This window comes from Dendrobates tinctorius, unplaced genomic scaffold (assembly GCF_039654945.1).
Source record: "Dendrobates tinctorius isolate UK_male_01 unplaced genomic scaffold, ASM3965494v1 ptg000143l, whole genome shotgun sequence".
NCBI classification, from domain to species: domain Eukaryota; kingdom Metazoa; phylum Chordata; class Amphibia; order Anura; family Dendrobatidae; genus Dendrobates; species Dendrobates tinctorius.
Genome location: NW_027361810.1, coordinates 30,071,545 through 30,095,718, shown reverse-complemented (window position 1 = coordinate 30,095,718; position 24,174 = coordinate 30,071,545). Strand labels below are relative to the sequence as shown.

General features: G+C 42.8%; 1 protein-coding gene across 6 annotated transcripts in view; it reads right to left on the bottom strand.

Moving 5' to 3' along the window:
* Positions 1-24,174, bottom strand: part of PKP4 (plakophilin 4) — a 256,389-nt gene that overhangs the window by 61,517 nt on the left and 170,698 nt on the right. For 5 of the 6 annotated variants that reach the window (XM_073545665.1, XM_073545662.1, XM_073545664.1 and 2 more), the window contains 4 exons: positions 17,858-17,989; positions 17,555-17,742; positions 15,691-16,264; positions 9,224-9,415 (listed from right to left, as the gene is read on the bottom strand). In XM_073545665.1, coding sequence (XP_073401766.1) covers positions 9,224-9,415; positions 15,691-16,264; positions 17,555-17,742; positions 17,858-17,989 — 1,086 coding nt within the window. The remainder of the gene's footprint in view (positions 1-9,223; positions 9,416-15,690; positions 16,265-17,554; positions 17,743-17,857; positions 17,990-24,174) is intronic. The other variant, XM_073545663.1, reaches the window with a different exon arrangement.

Here is a 24,174-nt window from a genome sequence, read left to right as displayed (position 1 = left end):
CCTGCCCCTTCCATTATCCCGATACCCATCATCGGTATGGGTCTCAGCAGTTGGACCCCCACCCATCAGTAAATTACCACCAATTATGTAAATAGGTAATAACTTGTTTTTATTGAACAACCCATTTATATAACTGGAGATTCACAGGCTGCAGACCAATGCAATAGATATATAGTGGCATGTAAAAGTTTGGGCACCCCTGGTCTGAATTACTGTTATTGTTAACAGTTAATCAAGTTGAAGACAAAATGATCTCTAAAAGGGCTAAAGTTAAATATGACACATTTCCTCTGTAAAATATATATTGCTATTTTTTACATTTAAAATTACAAAAAAGGAAAACGGACTGTTGCAAAAGTTTGGACACCCTTGGAGATATGTGTGGTCAGGTAAGATTGAACTAGGTATCAGACCTTAATTAGCCTGTTAGGGTTATAGCTTGTTCACTATCATGGTTCGGAAAGGCCAAGTGATGCAAATTTCCCAGCTTTATAAAAACCCAGCCTCCATTTACCTTGTGCCGAAAAACAGCAGCCATGGGTTCTTCTAAGCAGCTGCCTAGCACTCTGAAAATGAAAATGGTGGAGGCTCACAAAGCAGGAGAAGGCTATAAGAAGATAAAGCATTTTCAAGTTGCTCTTTCCTCAGTTCAAAATGTGATTAAGAAATGGCAGTTATCAGGAGGTCAAGATAAGGTTTGGAAGACTAAGCAAACTTTCAGTGAGAGCTGCTCATAGAATTGTTAGAGAGGCAAATAAGAACCTCCGCTTGACTGAAAAGACCTTCAGAAAGATTTATCAGACTCTGGAGTTGTGGTACATTGTTCTACTGTTCAGAGACACCTGAATACTTCTAACTCTGATTTGTATGGTGAGGATGCAGGAGAGGTTTTCTTCTGATGACACTTCCATGAAGGCCATATTTGTATATGGCCTTCAAGGAAGAATCATCAGAAGAACCTCTCCTGCATCCTCACCATACAATTCAGAGTCAGAAGTACGCAAAAGAACATCTAAGCAAACCTGATGCATTTGGGAAACAAGTCCTGTGGACCCATGAGGTTAAAATAGAACTCTTTGGCCACAATTATCAAAAGGTATGTGTGGAGAAAACAGGGAACAGAACTTTAGGAAAAGACCATCTTGCCATTAAGCATGGGGGTGGATCAGTCATGCTTTGGAGTTGTGTTACAGCCAATGGTGCAGGGAACATTTCACGGGTTGAGGAAAGAATGGATTCAATGAAATTTCAACAAGATCTTTATGCAAACGTAAAACAATTTGTTAAAAAAAAAAGCTTTAGTTGAAAACAGGATGGCATCACAAATGGATAATGATCCTAAACACACGTCAAAATCCACAATAGACGACCTCAAAAAGCTCAAGCTAAAGGGTTCACAATGGCCCTCACAGTCTCCTGATCTGAACATCATTGAAAATCTGTCGCTAAACCTCAAAATAGCAGAGGATGCAAGACGACCCAGGAATCTCACAGAACTGGAGGAATTTTCCAAGGAAGAATGGAAGGAAATCCCTCAACTAAGAATTGATGGTCTCTTGTCTGGCTACAAAAATCATTTACAAGCTGTGATACTCGCAAAAGGGGGGTGCAACGAGGTACCATCCATGCAGGATGCGCAAACTTTTGCATCTGCCCACTTTCCTTTCTGTAATTTTTAAATTGTGAAAAATGACAGTATTTTTTTTGCCTTAAAATACATAGGAAATGTGTCATTTTTAACTTTAGGCCTTTTGAGATCATTTCATCTTCAACTTGCTTAACTGTTCACTATAGCTATTTTGACCAGGGAAGCCCAAACTTTTACATGCCGATGTTTAATATCCATAAGTGTAAAATGATAAAATAAAAAGGATCATATAAAGAAAAAGAAAAAAGTAGGGGTAGCATAGACTATGCATTTTCTATGCTGCTTTAAGAAAATCTGCTGCGATTCACAGTTCAAGCGACGTGCACCCAATTTCCTAAAAACTCAGGACCACTGTGCGTCTAACGACCCTGTAAGGCGCACACGGTGCGTATTCTGTTTAGGAATTTTCCGTGCAGAATTCACTAAATCCGCAGGTCAAATGACCTGCATTTTTCCTGCGGATTTAGTGCATTTTTTGTGCGGTTTTAGTGCAGTTTTAGTTCAGTTTTTGTGCGATTTTCCCCTGCGGTTTTCTAGAATAGAGCAGAGGGAAACCTGGAGAAAAACCGCACAAAAAAGTCACATGCTGCAGTTTTCATTCCGCACCAAATCCGCGCGGAAAAAAACGCACCATGTGCACAGTGGATTTTATTTTACATAGGCTATAATGCTACTGTACATCACATGCAGTTCTGCTGCGAATCCGCAGGGCCAAATCCGCTGCGGATCCGCAGCAGAATACGCACCGTGTGCACAGAGCCTTAAACTGTTTTTTTTTTGTTGTGAGTTTTTCTCCCCCTATAGCCTAAATGCAGGTATGAAAAAAATTGTGTTAAATGCAGAAGACCAGCGTTTCAAGGCTAAAAAACACATTTAAAAAACGTTGCAACAAATCTGCACAAATAAAAGGCCTAAAAACCAAAAACAGCAAAAGTGCAAATAATCTGTGCAGATTGCGGCTGTGTATTTTCGTGCAGAAATTTGTAGCTTAAACAAAGCAACGTTTCCGCCTGTGTGAACATGGAGTGATGGTGCCCAGGGCAAGAAGTCCAGTTAATAAAGACCTGTCATTTTTGGCAACATCATAGATGCATTATGGTTTCTCCATTTGGCCTTAGCCTAAAAACTTGGAGCCGACACTCGCTTTGCAAAAAAATGCAAAAGCGTGGTAATCTGCGTGCAACCCAACACCCCACTGTCCTACAAATGCCACTTGAAAACCCAAACTTACAAAAATAAAAATGTATGAAAAAAAAATTCCCTCAAATTGTAATTCAAAAATGTAAAAAAATAAATAAAAATGTCTAAGGCTCCAAACAGGACTTGTTTCCCAAATGTATCAGGCTTGTTTAGATGTTCTTTTGCATACTTCTGACTCTGAATTGTATGGTGAGGACGCAGGGGAGGTTTTCTTCTGATGAGTTCCACGAAGGCAATATTTGTATATGGCCTTCAATGAAGAATCATCAGAAGAAAACCTCTCCTGCGTCCTCATCATACAATTCAGAGTCAGAAGTATGCAAAAGAACATTTAAACAAGCCTGATGCATTTGGGAAACAAAATTTGTAATTCAAAAATGTAAAAAAATAAATAAAAAAATGTCTAAGGCTCCAAACAGATAGAAATGGGTAGTATCAACCAATCATAATGTTACTTTTAATTATACAGGACAATGAAGCTGTGTCCTGATTAGTTGCTCCATTTACGCTCTTCGCTGCGGTGGCCTTGGATGATGCTGGGCCCCGTGCGCTTCCCGCAGCTTCTAATAAATAAAGGCCGTGTCTCGGTGAGGTTAAAAGGCCATATTATCCTCAGGAGACACTTGTAATGGCGGCCTGACAGCCATATATTACGGCCTGTAGACTGTAATAGAACATCGCATTATGATCCGGCACTCCTGCTCGAAATCGACAGGAGCGCCACACCATCACACCTAATGGATGTTTAATAGGGAAGGTTATTTGCATGAGGTCGTTGAAGCTAATGGGAGAGCCGTCTCTGACAAGTTATGAAATTGACTGGGTTGCCAGAAGGAGCCATTTGTGGAGTCCGGGCGCGGAGAGCGGTCAGGGATCAGCACGCAGAGGAGAAGAGCGGCCTTTATTCTTTTAATAGTGGTGTCAGATCTGAGCTCCGTCACTATAACTCCGCACATTATTAAAGTGGAGCTGTTCAGCGGAGGAGATTTTATTTCACCATTTTATTATGCAGTAAAAACTAAAAGCGACTTTTCTCTTATTATAAACTGCAGGGCTGTGAAGGCGTTGGAAGAAAGGAGGGGGATTTAGAGGAGACCCCTTAGAACGAGAGATCGGGTCATAACCGAAGAGCAAGAGAGGAAAGGGAATAAATATATATCGAAGAGAGATGAGATCATTATATTAGGCCACACCGGAAAGACAATCTCATCGTGGTCCTGCAATATTTCACATCCGTGCAGGTAATAATCCATCATGTGCACAAGGTCGTAGTGATCGGGGACGTCGCACTCTGAAGGTTTCCTGAGAAATCGGGCAGGAAATATTAACTGCAGATTATTCAGGGCTTGTCCACTTTTGGAGACTTTTTTTCCTAGTTAAAGGGAATCTGCCAGCAGGTTTTTGCCATTTAATCAGAGAGAAGTATCATATAGAACAAGAGAGCCAGATTCCAAGGATCTGTCACTTATTAAGCTGTGTGCTGTAGTTTTAATACAATCAGCAGGAGATTATCACTAGAGGACTAGGTCTCACGTGCACAGCAGTATAGATACTGTGTAACTGCACCGCCACCACTGATTGGCAGGTTGTACACAGTGTACACAAGAAGCTGCCAATCAGGGGTGTGGGAGGAGTTATACACAGCTCAGCATTTGAGCACGGCTACATTTACAGCATAGAAAACAGGGATTCTATTAAAACTGCACCAAGCATTCCAGTGACACATCACTGGAATCAGGGTGTCTGCCCCTACATAGTGCTGGTCTCAGATTACATAGCAAAAACATGCTGACTTATTGCCTTAAATACATGTAATTGGGGATAAAAAATAATTTTGGCAATTAGGTTTTATTAAAAATGTTGCACTGTTGATTTTCTTTAACCTCCTTGTTTCACTGGCAGCTGCAGAAGGAGGTTACTGAGGATTAGACAGAGCTCAATCTGAAGGAAGGGTTTGTGATTTTTTATATTTCTGAGCTCTTTGCAGCCGAATTATGACCACATCAAAGTTGTATGTGCAGGGAACCAAAGAGCTAATAAAAGCCAAACAGAGCAATATTTCTGACGAACCCCAAATTTCAAAAATGATAATTAGGCCCAAATACATCCATTTAAGTTAAAACAAATCCAGAGCTGTCAAATCAAGGGAGAGAAGGGTGGAGATAGATGGAAAACAAGCCGGTGGGAAGGTGCACTGAGCTGTTTGGCCACACCAAGGGTGCACCGTCGCCTCTGCCTAGTTTGAACAGGTATTTTGTGTTGACAGACTCTTTAGGGTTCACATGTCTGTGTATTTTCCAACTAAGTGGTCTGCATCAAAAGACAAAGACATGTCTGATTAGGATCCGAGTCATGGATGAAATTCACCAAGTCTAGGGGTCCATAAAAAAAAAAAAAAAAAAAAAAAAATCGGACAGCACTCAGACGCAATCTGTTTGCTAGAAGAAGCCGGAGAAACTTCAGTTCTGTTTTTCCTTCATACGAGAAAAATTGACGTAACAGTAATGGTAAAAACTGACACCAAATTCTGATTAAAAACCATGAAAAAACTGGTACTGATTTCTGCATGCGAGAAAAATCACGGACGTCTGAACGGCCCCAAGGCTGTAAGTTTGGGTGAGGAGACCTACAGTCAGTCCATGCATTGTGGGCTACATATGGGCCGAGAAACACGGCTGTGTGAACCACCTGGTGTAAAGTTAAAGGGGCTGTCCAGGCTTGGGGCCAAAGTCTGCCGTCGCTCTATGTGACTGCAAAATTGTGAATAATCACAGAACGCACTGTAAGGATTTTCCGTCGCCGGCAGTGGACGTTCATGAGACCGAAAGTATGAGATTTGCACACTTCTGGCCACATTCTGATGAGACGCATCCAACCTCGCTCAATTCACTTGCATTGAGTGAGGTCGCGTACGACTAGTCAGCATGTGGTCGCATGTATGCCAATACCAAGCTTTCAGTCACGCGCCCGAGCTGCTGGCAATGGAGAATCCTGTGAGAATTCACAAATCTGCAAACACAGAGAGTGACTGCTGACTTGAACCCCAAGTTTGGACAACCCCTTTAACTACCGTTGATTGACACTTGTGTATGGCCTCCTTTACACCGGCTGACAAATACTGTGCAGAGAAGATAGAACATAAAGACGAGTGTTCTGTCCCTGTACAGCGTCACGTTATAGGCAGTACATCGCCTGCTTACATGGGGTGACGGACAATGATGACTTCTTACGCCTGTACATACGATCTGATCACCCAATGACTGAGCGCTTAGCTCGCTGGTTGGGTGATCAGGGCCATGTTGGCGGATAATGGAGACTGTGCATTCTTAAGGGTTTGCTGTATTGTAATAATGGCGCTCTCGCTCTGCTGTATTTTTTATAGCAGCGTCCCTTTAAGCCTGAAATCATCAATATCCTGCATGTTACTAATTGGCGTCCAGACTTTAATTACTGCAGTAATGAGGCGGATTCCCTGACTCCAGCAATACTGAAGTGGAAAATTCCAAGTTCTCGGAAAGTTCGGTTAGTTGGCCATTCCTGTAAGAGTCTTCAGGACGTCGGGGAGGCCTGTCAACACTGTATTGTACGCGCGTCCATCAAACCATTAGTTTAAATCATTTACAGCGGGGCGCTCATTTAATCAGAGCCGGCTGATTCAGTGGCCCCGCCGGTAATTGTCTGATACAAAAGGTCCAGTACAAATGACTTTTGTGCGGAGTAACATGGTCACATCTCATGTATACAGCACATTCATCATCCTGCGGACGACTCCGCAGCCTCCATCACTGCCACGAGGTACAGACAGAGGGGCTTTATAGAGCCCAAAACAAGCCTGGCGATCACTGATTAATTCATCTCCTCGGGGAGAAAACTTTATAAAAGCAGAATATTCTCCTTAATTTATTTCTCTAGGACACTCCATTACTTTATAGTGTTAAATGGGACCTGTAAATACTTGTACGCATGTAAAATATCAATTCTGGGGTATTTTTTCCATTACAATTATGCTGTTCCTCAGTTGCTACTCCTGGAAAAGCATGCATAAATTGATAAATGGGTGTGACCAGTTGGGGGTGTGTCACTGCAGTGAACACTGATTGGACAAGGTCAGTGTCCAGAGACACGCCTCTAGCTGTCAATTTATTCATGAATTTCCAGGAGGAATCACAGAGGAACAGAACAAAGAGTTGTATTTGAAAAAAAGCTCAGGAATTCTCTTACTTGTTTTTACTACACCAGACTGTCCAAGAGATGTAAAAGATGCAATTTAAGGGAATCAACTGGGTCAGTAAGTGGACCCTTTGTCACCCCCTGCAGGCGTTTTTAAGTAAAAGAGCCACCTTGTGCACCACTAATGCTGCATTCTGTCAAGGTGGCTCTCTTATTTAGCGTCCCCTTCCACCGCCTAAATAATCGTTTTTAAAATTGGTCAGAGATACCTGATATTTGTCAGGGGGGTAGGGCTTTCCCCCTCTGACAGAGACGCCTCACACATGTCAGTCATGTCCAGCTTTTGAATTTGGCGCCGCCTCCTCAGCGTTCATTTCTTCTCGTGCCTGCTGCACCGCTGCCCTGCTTAGCTCCTCCCCTACTGGTCACATGGTGCTGACGTCATCACAGGTCCTGCTTGCACCCACTGCTCTGGTGAGCTCAGCCCCTACTGGTCACATGGTGCTGACGTCATCACAGGTCCTGCTGCACCACTGAAAGAATATTACAGCGCAGGTGCAAGAAAAAGAAATGAACGCTGCACCTGCGCTGTAATATTCTTTCAGTGGTGCAGCAGGACCTGTGATGACGTCAGCAACATGTGAACAGTAGGGGCAGAGCTCACCAGAGCAGTGGGTGCAAGCAGGACCTGTGATGACATCAGCACCATGTGACCAGTAGGGGCGGGGCTAAGCAGGGCAGCGGTGCAGCAGGCACCAGAAAAAGAAATGAACGCTGAGGAGGCAGCGCCAAATTCAAAAGCTGGACATGACTGACGTATGTGAGGCGCCTGTGTCCAGGGGGGAAAGCCCTGCCCCCTCTGACAAATATCAGGTATGTCTGACCAATTTTAAAAACGTTTATTTCGGCGGTGGGACGCTAAATAAAAGAGCCACCTTGACAGAATGCAGCATTAGTGCTGCAAAAGGTGGCCCGCCTGGGGGGGTGACAGGTTCACTTTAAGAGTACTAAAATTAGTTTTTGATGATCAAGTTGTACAAGTCATAGGCAGGAGAGCCAACATCGGTCCTCAGCGAGTCTTTTTTGTGATATCCAGGTGGGCACAACCAGCCTAACCCAAAACCTTCAGGGTATGTTCACACGGTGCAGTAAATCCACTGTGCATTACAGGATCACAGCGCGTCAAGTTTATGTCATGGGTTTTTACCATCGATTTCACCCTTGTTGTCCGAAGTACAACAAATTTTCAGGTTAGGCTAGTTTAACATTTGCATCTTTGTGCACAGCGCATCATGCGCAAGTAGAAACTCATGCAAAAACGCATCATGCGTTTTTGCATGCGTTTGTGTTTTTTTATGCGCATTCGTTCTCTAGGTGTTAAACCAGTGTCTACACGTTTACTCTTAAAACGCAGGCGTGCGCATTCCCATAGACTGTAATGCGTTGTTTTGGCGCATTCCATGCGCCTTTGGGCGGGCCCAAAAATGCAACAGGTTTTGTCCGGCGCGTCTAGACGCACACCTTGAAAAAACGCATGCACACAAAAACGCAGACGAACGCAAGACCATGCATACGCCATGTTAAACATAGGTACGCATGACGCAAGCGCACGGATGCGCTGCGCACAAAAACGCTAATGTGAAACCAGCCTTACTCGTGGCTTTTGCAGATTTGTCTTTAAAAAAAATGCCACAAATAACTATTTCTATTGCAATTTCACATGCATTTTTTGTATTTTTTTACGTAGATTTTATAATAACAGTCCGTGCCAGGAGACCCGCGCGGCCAGCCCGTGCCAGGAGACCCGCGCGGCCAGCCCGTGCCAGGAGACCCGCGCGGCCAGCCCGTGCCAGGAGACCCGCGCGGCCAGCCCGTGCATTCTGGTCCATATATAGGGACCATGACATACAACTGTCTGAACCCGGCCTTACTTGAAGCCGCCCTCTCGGTTGCTGACTGCCCGCTACATTTTCCAGTCTGACTACCCTGCCTATCTAACCACTTGCATTACTTTTACATACCTTGCAAATTGGTTATAATTTCTACTTTAAGGAATTGCTCAAGCAATAAATTGACTGTAATAGAAGTACAGAGCATTTAGTAGAGGAAAGCCAGTATTTCTAGAGACTAAAATCCATTACCTGTACACACAAGTCTCATTTTTACATCTTAGAAATAAAAAAAAAAAAAAAAAAGTACACCCACCTGAGCCGGTGCGGTACACGGCCGTCTGTGAGCCCTGGCGCAGCTCGATGGTTCCGTGGTTGGCGTTCCGATACACCGGACTGTAGTACGTCCTCCCCTCGTATATAGGGGTGATCTGCAGGTCGGGGGATACAGTAGAACGCAGCTCCTGGCCTAGCTGACTATGCTGACTCGCGTAAGAACTTCTTAAACCTGATAAGATGAATAGAAATTAGAAATGGATCCCAAAAAGTTCTTATTTATCTGAAATTTCTAAACTATGCACAAGTTTCACACTACTCTTTCTGCCAATAGGGAGAAGCCCATCACAAGCAGGAGGCAGAAAATACAGGCAGTATGGACTGGGCAGCAGATTTATGGCAGTGATCCAGTACAGAAAATGGTCAAGCTGTCAATGTCTAAACAATGGATAAGTATATATCTGTAGGACAATTAGAGTTATGTATTTTTGAAAACCCCTTGTAGCTGAATAGACTGTCTACATTAACCCTTCACATACTCACTGGCTACATTCTTACTCCTCTTTCTGGCTCCCAACTTCTCCATAAAGGCATCTGTCTGCGCAGTAAGAAGTGGGTAAATCACTGAACTACATTTCCCACAACCCCCTGCTTCCCCTCCAGGCTCCCTTAGCAACAGGTGTGGAGCCAGCGGTATGGCAATACTTATTACTTCATTTTTATTAATTTTTTAATATTTATATTAATCATTGTTTTCTGTCCCCACCACCCTGTGCACTAACTCTACATGTGTTATAGATATATTTCCCCTGTGTGCGCCAGGGCTGTGGAGTCGGAGTCATGGAGTCGGTGCTCATTTTGGTGGAGTCGGAGTCGGTATAAAATGGACCGACTCCTAAAATATATAATAAATTGGGTACAGTAATTCAATGCAGGATGTGCTGAATATTTTTTCATAGGAGTTTGGGAAAGTTATGAAATGTCCTATAAATGGCTGTTATATTCCTGATCTAAGGCTACATTCACACACAGCGTTTTTCCTTTGTTTTTTGAGGATACGTTTTTCAGCTGCAAAAGTTGATCATCTTTTTAAAAAACTGCATCACCTGAAAGGTTTTTGAGCTCATAGATAATGTTCTCAATAGCAAAAGCAGATTAGAAATCTGCTCTATCTATCCATTTATCCATATCTGTCTATCCATATCGTATCTGTACCAAAAAGAATGAAAACCGGGTAGTACACCAATATATATTCTGTTCTATCTAAATATCTTGATTATTGGATCATAAAAATGATTAAATGTCTGAGGTTCACATTGTACTACAATAAATTTTTCACTTAAATATAAGCAATATGTGTGGGAGTCGGAGTTGGAGTCGGTGTAAGGGAAATTGAGGAGTCGGAGTCGCAGGTTTGGCTTACCGACTCCACAGCCCTGGTGTGCGCTCTCCTAGCTGTTTCTTGCCCATAGCAACCAATCACAGCACAGCTTTCAATTCACCAGAGTAATTTCAAAAATGAAAGCTGAGCTGTGATTGGATGCTGCGGGCAACAAAGACAAAGTTTTCCCATCAGCCATGACCCAGGTGTATTTATATTGTGTTGAAGGGTAGGAGGCGGCCATTATAGTGGACATGGACTGAAATATGCACGCCTTTAATGAGAAAAATCATTAGTGGTTTAGTGGCTGCTACTTCTAAGCTTACGGCTGGGAAGCACAATCAGAGGCGGCTAGTTTTACCTCCTTTCACAGCAGCGTGTACTGAGCATGTGCGACCTTTCATTAACTACAGGACGTATCCGCGGGCAATCAGAGAAACGTGTAGATTTTCAGGCGGTGATATCGAGAGCAGCGAGCGTTTTTGGAAGTTGATTGCATTTGACAAGCTGTTTTTTTTTTTTAGGACTTTGAGTCATGAAACTATGACTGATATTGCGGGATTAACCCCTTTAAGACCTTCCCGTACACAAAGGTGAATCTGGTGACATTTAAAGGGAGACGCATAAAAATCAATAAAATATGAAAAATGACTGAAGGACGTTCCAATGGCGCACGCTATCCAGAAGCCATCACGCGGCTTTACAAAGCTCAATCAATGTAATAAATCACAAGCTCTGGAAGCTTTATATCACAACATATAATGTCTTGGTGTCAGATTTAGAAATCCATAGGGCGTCCCTAGGTTCAAGGATATCTGACAGGATATGCTGCGGCAGGTCCCTGGAGTTGTGCGGTAATTAATGGTAGAGCGCTACGGCGTGCACGCCGCCATCATCATTCCTCCATACACTTACATCTCCAGGCTCCATAGAAATAACATTAATATCCATACATCAGCCGGCCACATTTACATTCCAGACGGGTAAATAATACATGGCATTACTGCACACCTCTGAAGAGAGGTTACACCATATACAATAAAGGGCCCGAAAGATGGGCCCTATGTGGAAAACCACATAAAAGCTAACCTATAGGTGACGAAGCCTAAGGATTACCTAGAAGACCCTATTTCTATATGCAGGTCCCTTTCCACTGGCCACGTCTGATCTGTTACCACTGGAGGAACGTCTCTTACTTGCTGGTATCCGTGGCTCTTTTCTATTAGCCGGCCTGGTGCCAAACCATCGCACATGTGAAGTCATGTCAGGCTGGCTAACGAAAAGAATGGCAAGGTATGCCGGCGGGTAAGAGACGGTACTCCGGCTACTGTGATTCAGCCACAGACATTGCCAATGGATATTTTCGCACCAACTCTAATACCTATATAGTAGGATACAGACTAAGGCCGGTTTCACATTTGCGTTAAAGGCCGCAGTGTCAGCCTGCGCACGGCCGCCGTTAAGCCCCGCCCCTGCCGCGCCTCCACCGGTAGCTCCGCCTCATGGCGCATGACGCTGCATGCGTCCCCTATCTTTATCACTGAGGACACAGGCCGTGCGCAGTATGCGTTTGGCGGCACCTGCGTCCTTTTGATGGTGCGCCGAGCGCAACCAAATTGCAACAGGTTGCGTTTGGCGCTGGTCGGCGCACCGTCAAAAGGACGCAGGCGCTGCAAAAACGCATGGCCTGCGTCCTCATTGATAAAGATAGGGGACGCATGACGCATGCAGCATCATGCGCCCGGAGGCAGAGCTACCGGCGGAGGCGCGGCAGGGGGTGGGGCTTAGCGGCGGCCGTGCGGAGGCAAACGCTGCGGCCTTTAACGCAAATGTGAAACCGGCCTCAGGCTGGTTTCACATTTGCGTTAAAACAACGCTGCGCCCTGCGTCGTTAAGCCCCGCCCCGAGCCGGCTCCCTGCCCGCCCCATCCGGGATCACCGCCTACTTTCGCATTTGCACGCATGCGATCGGCGCACCCTATCTTTAGCATAGGGTGCGCAGATCATGCGCTGCCAGTGTGAAAGTAGCGTGCTGCGCACTTTTGACGGTGCGCCGTGCGCGCCGAAATGCAGCATGTTGCATTTCGGCGCGCACGGCGCACCGTCAAAAGTGCGCAGCACGCTACTTTCACACTGGCAGCGCATGATCTGCGCACCCTATGCTAAAGATAGGGTGCGCCGATCGCATGCGTGCAAATGCGAAAGTAGGCGGAGATCCCGGATGGGGCGGGCAGGGAGCCGGCTCGGGGCGGGGCTTAACGACGCAGGGCGCAGCGTTGTTTTAACGCAAATGTGAAAACAGCCTTACAGACCATTTTTTTTTGGAGATAAAGCTTTAGACCTTCACTTGGTCAAGATTAAAGCCACAATAACCCAGCAACGGATTAAGTCATAGAATCAAAGAATGTTAGAGTTGGAAGAGAGCTCCGGGGTCATTAATTCCAACCCCCTGCTCATTGCAGGACTCACTAAACCATCTCAGACAGATTTCTGTCCAGCGTCTGCTTGAAGACTTCCATTGAAGGAGAACTCACCACCTCTCGTGGCAGCCTTTTCCACTCATTTATCACTCTGTCAAAAAGTTTTTTCTAATATCTAATCCGTCTCCTCCCATTCAGTTTCATTCCATTGTTTCTAGACTATCCTTGTGCAAATGAGAATAATGATGATCCTTCTACAATGTGACAGCTGTCAACAAATATCTGAAGGGCTATTAAGTCTCCTCTCAATCATCTTTTTTGCAAGCTAAACATTCCCAAATCCTGTATCCGTTCCTCATAGGACATGGTATAAGAAATACATACACCAATATAGGAATTTTTTTTTGTTTTTTGCAGGTAAAGGCATAACCAAAATGTGTTAAAATAACAAGTGCCATGGCCGTTTGGGGACTAAAGGTGACGCTTGCAAAGTTCGGCGCACAAGTTTAGAGATTTTTCTCTTTTTCCAGGTCAATCGTGAGCTACAAACACAATGTGCAAATAATACAACATCCACAGTCCAAATGATAGCTGGCACTCATATCTTCTTAAAAGAATTGCTTTATTGATCCAGTAGAGCAAAAAAGGTGTAAACAATGGTGGAACACAACAGCAAAAAAAGTTAGAAAATAAATATCCGCTGCGCTCCCAAGTGAACATGTTACAGACCTGCATCGTCTGGCTTGACAAAGGTCCATGAAGGTCTGAAACATGTTGCCCTTGGGAGCGCAGCGGATATTTCTTTGCTGCGGTTGTGTTCCACCGTTTTTGTGCGCTTTATACTACCTGATCGGTGAAGCAGCTCTTAAGAAGATGTGAGTGCCGGCTACTGTTTGGACTATGCGATTATGGAGTATTTTGCCGTCACTCGGACATGTGAGCCGATTGAGCCTTCTTATATTTTCTGAAGAATCCAACATGTACAGGACTCGCGAGAGTCGCTGAGAATTTGGCATCCGGATACGCGGGAGGGTAAATGTGCGAACGCAGATCGCCAAGTATGTTATCCTTAATTACTGACCGGCTCCTTTAAGGAATATTAAAGAGCGGAGATGTCTCCTAAGATGAATCCGAAGTCATGTGGAAACGCCAAGTGTCAGCAGAACACAGGAGTGTAAGTCAATGGCGTCTTCAATCATCCCCACTAAGCCGGCACGGAGCAATATTAGAGCGCACGAGCTCGGAGAGAAGACGCCGGTGGCAAAACCTAATTATAAGCGCTTATTCTATTCTAAACACGGCATTAAGAGTATGAATGTATGTCATCTGTCCCGCTATCTGCGACGTGAATGTGTGCCGACGGTTTCCGCATTTAAACCCCGATTCTGACTGCGGCACATACGCCAAATCATCTCCTCAGCTGAGAATACGATTCATCTAAAAGCAATTATGTGGAAAAATAGCAAATGGAGATTGGGCAATTTGTTATTGATAATTGCCATTCCCACCTGGCATGATTTTTCTGATCTGAATTTCTAGATAATTGTTTCATCTGAAAAGCGCTTTTATGGCTTGGAAACACTGTACATTTTTGCCCCAGGCACCAAAGAGGAAGGTCTGGCAGAATGCAGAATGAGGTTTTAAAAGAAGCGCAGACTCCTGATCACTGAGCTTACTTAAACGGGTTTTTCCCCATTTTGGAAATGCCCCCATTCCGCCGGCTGCAGTCCGTTTTCAAAAACTGAAATTTCTTGTACTCACCCTCCCCAGGTCCAGTGCTGAATCTAACCCACTATTCCCGGTGTCTGGTATTGTTGGCAGCCAATTACTGAGCAGAGCTCATGGATTGGCTGCAGCGCTGTCAAGTTGACATCAGAACTGAACACAATAGGATATGTCGGGAGCAGCGTCAGTCTCAGCAATGGACCAGGGCAGGGTGGGTAAAGACAGTTTGTTTCTTTTTATTTTACTTGATAAAAAATACCAAAAAAAAAATTAAAGGAATTTGCCTGTATGCATCTGAACGAATCGTACCATGATTACCAAGATTGTAGACATCTAACACAAAACTATGGATTCATATGCGTTACACGCTGGGCTATACAAGCTGTCCTACAAAAATATTAAACTTTAGGGTGGTTTTGCAAGTGTCGGGATTTTACAACACAAACGGATCTGATGTAAAAATCTGCATATTTTGCACATAATGGTAAATTGCCAGCAATATTCTACCAGTGTACATACATTTTTGTCTTTAATTAGGGACAGCCGAGTCTGGCTATCGTTTCAGTACATGCCCCACTGTGAAAAGCATGGGCTCACTCTACGACTTTCTATGAACTACATGAAGAGATAGTCAAACTGACTGTATGCACTGTTTACACTATGTGCATTATATCCTAAGAACTTAAGCTTCACACTGTTCATTTCTGATAACAGGGAGAAGCCCATCACAAGCAGGAGGCAGAAAATACAAGCAGTATGACTGGCCAGCAGATTTATGGCAGTGATCCAATACAGCAAATGCTCAAGTTGTCAATGTCTAAAAAATGGATAAGTATATATATGTAGGACAATTAGAGTTATGTATTTTTTACCTCAAGCAAGCAAAACTAAACTGTTAAGATTTCTTCATCAAGCTTACTAATTTGGAAACTATACAATACTACTGTGGAAAAAAAAAAGTTTTTCTTATTCTTTACCAACCTGTAAGGCTGTCAGGTCGTGATGGAACCATTCTTTCATAAATGTCAAATGGCTGATGACCAAATTGGTCAATGTCATGCAAGTTCCTCTGTAACGTTCCCATGTGCTGAGGAACAGCAGTCATTCCCGCTCGCTTTGGAGAGGAGGAGGATACAACAGGAGTTTGGGATGATGTGCCAACTCGATTTTGCGTTTCTGATAAAGTCAGTGGGGAACCGACTCTAACTGAAGTACCTAGTGTTTGGTAATTTGAGGTGATGCCGTTAGGGTTAGAGTTTTGCCGAGAAGTGAGTGAACCAATCCTTCGAACACCCGTTGGAGAGTTAGACCTCCGGATTGTGTAAGGAGAAGCTGCTCTCTGAGAAGGCAACGTTGTAGAGGAGTACGTGGTGGAAGCTGGAAGTGGTCGCGAATCTGTAATGGATGGGGAGCCGTAGCCACTGCCAAGTGAAGTTCTCAAGGACCCTCTAGATGGCGACACTCCAGATCCAATGACGTAAGAAGGGGACTGTGATCTTGAGGGAACAGAGCTGACGCGCCGAACTGCCCGGTTAGCTGCCATAGCATTTGTTGGCTACAAGTGAAGGAAAAACAATCTCAGTCAATAAACAATTGGTGTACAAAACCATAAACACTAAAAAAAATAATAAAATAATGTTTGTGCCTTAATGAGACCATAATTCCCCAGACAGTTTTCACTTTGAGAACATTGACTGTTTCAGCTTTTCATTTCCCAATTCTTCGATCAGAATGTTGGGGTCTCGTCGTAAAGCATAAACACTATGGTTGATAGGAAGGGACGTCTCTCTGGCTTACCATATGGCCCACACATTGATACAAAAGTGAGATTCATTCTCATGACCAAGTCTCCATTATCATTTAACGATCACATTCCCAAAAATAAAGAATTTGGAAAAAAACTGGGGGGAAAAAAAAAAAAAATTCTCCAGAAAGGAAGAACAAAGAACATAACGTTCTCAAGTTTTCTAATTTATAGATTTTGGAATGCATTCTTTGGCCACATGAGACCAATAAGGGAATTAGCTACCTAATTATTAGTCATGGCCACCAACCCTGGAGGATCCTCTGTTCTGGAAAACCTCCCATGACCCAAACACAGAGAAAATGTTTTAAGGAGCAGGATAGATTGAAAAATATAGTTATATGGGAAATGATTCAGCATAGCTTAATATGTAACGTGTAATTTAGTCATTTACAGCTCTGCTCATTTGGGTTTTAGGAGTCCAGTGGGCGGTCCTAATTATTGATTGACAGTCTATCCATTGGCGAGGTCGCTGAGTAGAACTCCTTACTGCATTCCTAAAACCAAAATTAGCAGAAAAAAAAACTATTTTGCCCAGTCTTTTCCCCAAAAAATATATAATAATCATCTCATTTGCTATAACATATAGTCTATTTGCAATGGACCGTGTTTTCAGCGTGCTGTGGTCACTTTAAGATCGGTTCAGGGCAGAGAAATGATGACGAGGAAGGCTACATATGCAATGTACATAACGATGAAGTCGGAAAGTCGTCTTTATGAGCCGATTCCTCTGAGCTGAACACAATTAAAATTACAGAATGGAAATACATCCAGACATGTACAATAACAAGATGAAAATATAATAAGACACCGCTGTCTTCGCCAAAGCGGTTACAGCGGGAGGATAAATCATATCTTTAGAACAATGTTATGAGCAAAAACATGAAAAAAAAAAAGGATAACAATATAACACTGTGCTGGATTTTTCACATTACAGAAACATCCAAGCAGCCGTGATCCGATCACAATGAAAGCGAGAGAATACATGCAGACAATGACACTTAGGAAATGTAACCTAAAATAAAAGCAATAAACGTCTACCTGGACTACGGTTTGGCCTTCAGCCCGTGAGGACCTCACCAAGTGGTTACTGGTAGATCCTGAGAATGAGTGTTGTTGGCGCAGTTCGGGTTTACCCGCATTGTGGTTGTGAACAGTGCCGGCTTCCTGATATCCGCTGTCGGAGTACGAGTTCATCTGTGTGGAGCTTCTTGAGTTGCCTAAAGATCCTGAAAACCCAGAGTAGTAAAAGTTAAGCAGCAAAGTAAACCCAAAGTAGCTAATAACTTTCACATAAGTTATCTCAGTGGTAAGAATGAAAGAAAAAATAATCCAAAAACAGACCCTCACTTTCATGGAGTGACGTCTGCTCCGGGGAATACATGGTCACAGGTTCTGGGTCAGGTCTGATGAGGAAGTGGTTGGGGTGAGAAGAGTCAGACAGTCTCTGCTTAGGGGGACCTCCGGATGACGCATCTGAAACCGAAAATAAACCATCACGTAAACAGTGGTGTATTCATTAAAGAAGGGAAATAACATTAGAAAAGCAATTCACTTGTCTTAAAGAGAATGTTATAAGCTAAATAGCTTTATAAGGTCCTCCTTAAAGGGACTGGACTGTGGCCGAGTGGTCTACTCTTGGCTAATCCCACTTCATACGCTTTTGGCTAATCCATAGGATATGCCATCACAACACAACTTTTTAGTAACAATTTTTTCACACTAAGTTACCGCTTACCACCAGATAAGACCCTGTTGCTCTTTTTCTGTTACCTAGTTTTCCTTCTACTACTATAAACTTACGGCTCACCCTTCGGATATGCCATAAGCGCACGAGATGGAGACAAGCACTGGCTTGTAACAATGGTCTGATGATTTTTGGCTTCCAAGCCAAATCAATCCTTGGTAGATTTAGAACACAGAGATCAATCACAAATGTTCGCTGCCATATTCTTACGAGGTCCGATCAAAAACCAAATATGCATCGGAAGAAGATCGACTAGGAGTGCTGGTATGGGTTACACTACACTGCAAATAAATAAATAAATAAACAAATAAATAAAGACCCTCCAAATCGCACTAGACAGACCTCCCTGACATATAGGGTCCATTTGGGTCCATCAAGATTTCTGTTGGCTTGATGGCAAGAGCGACACGTCACTCTTGGTGAACCCCAATGGAATGGACTCTCTAGGTCAAGGAGGTCTGTCTAGCGCGATTTGGGCTCTGGCGCAGTGGCATGGCTCTTATTGTAGGCTGAAGCTGGCAGTGCTAAAATGGAAAACATCTCAAAGGGCGAATTTACTCTCTTCATGTTGGTTGGCACTATTCTTCATGTCAAGATGCCAAGAATCTTGATGGAACGACTGGCGCAAATGTAGACATAGCCTAATCTAACATCTCCACAATTAAAGACGTGACTATTGTCTTAATTTGCATTTAATAAATAATACACAGGAAAATAAACAATTTTGCAATATCTCTCATCAGGAGAAATCTGCATCTTTCTTCTCCTGGACTGATCACTCATTTTCAAAAAAGTCTCAATTCCCGGGTAAAATTTGTCTTCACTGAAAACAAAAAACTTTCCGATTACTGAGACAGGAGATGTCAGTTGGTGCTCGTAAAGTTCTATGGAGAACTGGAACGGTCATTTCAGGAGAGCTTGCAGTAGACTGTCTGTCTCTAGCTCCTCCCTATTCCTTCCCCCTTCTCATAGAATCTTATAAACACCAACTGTCATCTCCCATCACATTAATGAGAAAGTTAGTCAGTTAGGTGGGGGAGTAATATTGGAATTACCAAGAGAACGGGTCTTCAAATTTCTATGTATGGCCAAAGTGCAGAACACGCAAGCTCTGTATCTCTTCATAAGAGACGTGAATGAAGTCACCGATTGTCCTCTACCCAATTTCTTTTTTTGCAGGTGGGAATCATCTGAAGTCTAATATCTTAGTTTCAAAAATGTAATTTTTAAAAAGTTAGGAAATGGTTAATTTAGTTTTCCAGCTGGCGCCGTGCCAGAGCCGACATCCTCTTCCACCATTTCTCCAATTATAGCACAAATTGTATAAATAACTAAAGAGCCAAAAAACTTCCTTCCGCAGACCCAAAGTTTACCATCTCTTGTGTTAGAACCACTTATATGCCTCTCATCGTAGAAAACAAAGTCTGAGAGCGTCCTCCCAGGCTAGGATATCATATCTCATATTGGCCACTGGGGCTATTTATAAGCTCATACGCCCTACCCGTTCACAAAGAGTTCAATCAATTCACCTTTTTTTCATTAAGTAAAGCACAAACAAATGTGCAGTGAATTAAATAAATAAATAAATTAAAAACTGGAGATAAATTTCCAAACTCTCATTGCCAAGAGCCAGAATTTTACTTCATACAGAATATTATTTATCAGATATGAGGTTTGCAGTATAGTCCAGATAAAGGGGGACAAAGCTGCTGCTAAAGGTTAATCTGCAAGGAGACCACAGCTGCATCTCAAGGAAAAATCTAAAAAGAGGAAACAGCTGATTGTAAAGGGTAAATCTACTATGGGGTACATAGCAGCTTTGAAATCTAAAGGGCAAAACTTAGTGTATCTCAACTACATACACAAAGAGCCCACAGAAGACGCACTGAGGAGAAGCTGTGACATGCTTTACCTAGGAAGATGTTTCTTCTAGATGACGCCTCCATAATACACAGAAATTAATCGTCATAATTCACTATAACAAGCACGAAGACAGCAGCATAGATCTACCCTCTGTTTCCATGCTGGTTACTGACCCCTACAATGGTATCCTCCCAGCTCAGAGGCAGGAAGTCTCACACAACTGTCACAATAGTGAGATAGTGGAGCCTCCCTCTCTTAAAGGGCCAGTGTCTAATGATATAAATAAATAAATAAATAAGTAAATATACGGGCCAGTGTCATATATATATATATATTTATTTATATCATTAGACACTGGCCCTTTAAGAGAGGGAGGCTCCACTATCTCACTATTGTGACAGTTGTGTATATATGTATATATATATATATATATATATATATATATATATATATATATATATATATATATATACACACACACACATACACAATATATAAATATATATATATATATATATATATATATATATATATATACACACATACACACACATACATATTTTATGGGGCTATTGGAGTACCCAATAGATTCTATGGAGGATAATAATCTTTATTTTTTATATAATCTTTATTTTTTATATAGCGCTAACATATTCCGCAGCTCTTTACAGTTTGCACACATTATCATCACTGTCCCTGATGGGGCTCACAATCTAAATTCCCTATCAGTATGTCTTTGGAATGTGGGAGGAAACTCACACAAACATGGGGAGAACATACAAACTCCTTGCAGATGTTGTCCTTGGTGGGATTCGAACCCAGGACTCCAGCGCTGTAAGGCTGCAGTGCTAACCACTGAGCCGCCGAGTTTTTTTATTATAATAATGCAAGTGACAAAGACTATGAAAGTGTGAGTCTGCAAGATCGGGTTGATTCCATGACTTTCCCTTTTTGTGCTGTGAATATTAAATCTCTACCACTGACTACACAAAGATTCTAAACAAAGGAGAGAAAACCGACCCAAGGGTCGTAATGTCCTGCCAAGGACTGGGAAGAGTGAAAATGTGCCAAGTCCCAGTACTCCAAAAAAAAGTTGGTGTTGTATCATGATTAGTATTACAAGAAACAAGGACACCGTTTCCGTTGCCAAAAAATCTTTCTCTATGTGCAAACTTGAATCTAAAGGGGGGGCAGCACAGTATTGGAATAACACTGTTACAAACAACGTGCGGAGTTACAGCTCCGTTGGATTTTATTTCAATGGAGCCGAGATGCAATACCAGATGCAACCTATAAAAGAAGTGTGGCGCTATTGCATAAAGATAACCGCATTTAGCTGGTTTATGGCACTTTGAAGTCAAAAGGGGCTAAGTTACAATACAACATATAACCCATGGACCGGAGTGGTGCTTTTTTTGTTTTTTTGGAGAAGACTTCTGCAACACTTACCATCTGCAAAAATGTGTTGCATAAAACTAATGATTGACGGATGTAATTTGAATTTTTCATCATTTTAATCAAGAGTGTGACAGCCGACGCTTCAAAACGTGTGTGTACGGAAGACATCGCTCAATCTGGGAACTGCGCGGAGAAGCCGAAATGTCACAAGAATGATCATCGAAGCCAAATAAGCAGCTGTGATATCCGCACGAGTACGGGAACGGCAGCCGCCTGCATCTCATCAAGAGCATTTCTTTAAATGAACCCGTTCCAGGAATCCCATTCAGATGATTTAATTTTAGGTCTGCTGCTGGATGCATCCAGGGCTATGCCAATAATGGAGGCTTGGTGAATGCATTACAGCGTCTGATGCCGGAGTGATGACTCCGCACAATCGCCTTATGGAGAGATCGGAACGGCACTAATCCCGCACTCCAGGCTGTTTGAGCCTTGTTGACATGCTATAAAAATCAGACACCACTTCACGCTGCGGGAAAAAAAAAAAAAAAAAAAAATTTCAAAAGCAATTCCTGCAAACTGACGGATGCTGATAATTACACGGCGTGAGAGACGAGCCGAGAGGCACGTGCCATCACACTCTCCTTTAGCTCCGACAGCTGAAAGAACGCCGATAATGGCTGCTCTGGTGTGATCACAAAGAAGGAACTGACCTGAACAACAGACAGAAATGCCTAGTTCTTATCAATGAGATAAACTGAAAAACTCAGCCCGGCTGTGAGAACACGTATGTGCATAGCTCCCACCACCCGGTACATATCCCCGAGGCATCCACTAATACCCATTCATGGCTGATTCTTGCGTTGTCCTTAAGAGTATTCTCATCTCCAAGATCCTATCTCAATATGTAGTAGGTGTAATATTAGCAAATGCCTCCAATTTGAACTGTGGTATAGTTCCCCTGATGAGCTATGTTGCATACCACATGTGCAGGGCATTGTAAGTGATTGTAACCATGGATACCTAAGCTACTGCAATGCCCTGCAAATGGGGTAAGTAACGTAGCTTATCAGGAGAACTATACAACATACTGGGATACGATCTAGAAGATGGGAATACCCCCTTTAAACATTTACAGCAGTTTTGTCACCACAGGTTACAAATTGCATACATTAAATGGATCTTAGACCTGAAGGCTGGCATACTTACTATGAAAATCTATATTTCAATGGTTTGAAAATCCTGATATTAAAGGGGACGAAAAAAAAATCATTGGGATAATTTATAGTCTATTTTTTTTACTTTTCAACACAGTCTCATTATGATTACAATGACAAGACTTCTATGCACCAAATTCATATACACAGTGTCTTCAATCAAATGGTGCCATAGTGTGGTAATGTGCACCCGCTGACTACTCCGGCGCTATGCGTAAGTGTCGACTCCAGCGCCCCCATCCCGGCTTCAGACAGGAAGGACGCATCTACCGTGTGTGTGCATATATATATACACACACACACACACACATATATGTATATACACATATACATACAGTATATACACATAGATATGTACATGTATATATAAATATCTATTATATAAAGCTCAAGTATGTGTGTATGTATGTATGTATGTATGTATGTGTGTATGTATGTGTGTATGTATGTGTGTATGTATGTATGTGTGTATGTATGTATGTGTGTATGTATGTGTGTATGTGTGTATGTGTGTATGTGTGTATGTGTGTATGTGTGTATGTATGTGTGTATGTATGTATGTGTGTATGTATGTGTGTATGTATGTGTGTATGTATGTATGTATGTATGTATGTGTGTATGTATGTATGTATGTGTGTGTGTATGTATGTGTGTATGTATGTATGTGTGTGTGTGTGTGTGTGTGTGTGTGTGTGTGTGTGTATGTATGTATGTATGTATGTATGTATGTGTGTATGTATGTATGTGTGTGTGTGTGTGTGTGTGTGTGTGTGTGTATGTATGTATGTATGTATGTATGTATGTATGTGTGTGTATGCATGTATGTATGTCCGGGATTGGCATCTGCACCGTCGCAGCTACAGCCACAAAATTTGGCACAGTCACACGTCTGGACCCCGAGAGCGTCATAGGCTATGTTATGAGGTGAAATTTTAAGGCTAAGTGCACACGTTGCAGAAAATTTCTGCTCAAAAACCTGAATCCCTTCCCAGAAACCGCACCCATTTTTCCACGGCGTTTTTTGCGCTGTTTTGATGCGTTTTTTTCCGCAGCGGTTTCTAATAGCATGGGAGGAGCTTAAACCACGGACAAATCCGCAAAATTAATGTGCATGCTGTGTTTTTTACCGCGATGCGTTTTTTTCGCGGAAAAAAACGCATCAATGTGCACAAAAAGTGCAAAATGCAGAGAAATGACTGTGCAGCTTATTTTTAGCGGTTTTATAGTGAAAACCGCGGTAAAAACCGCTAAAAAAACGCTGTGTGTGAACACAACCTAACCCCGCGCGTTCCAATTCACCAAACAATTTTGCCCCTGTCTACGTAATGGGGAAAAAGTGTGTGAGTATCAAGCCCCGCCCCTCATGACGTCATAATGGTTGCCATGGCGACGCTGATGTCATCATAGGTTGCAAGCCCGCTCATTATGATGCCATA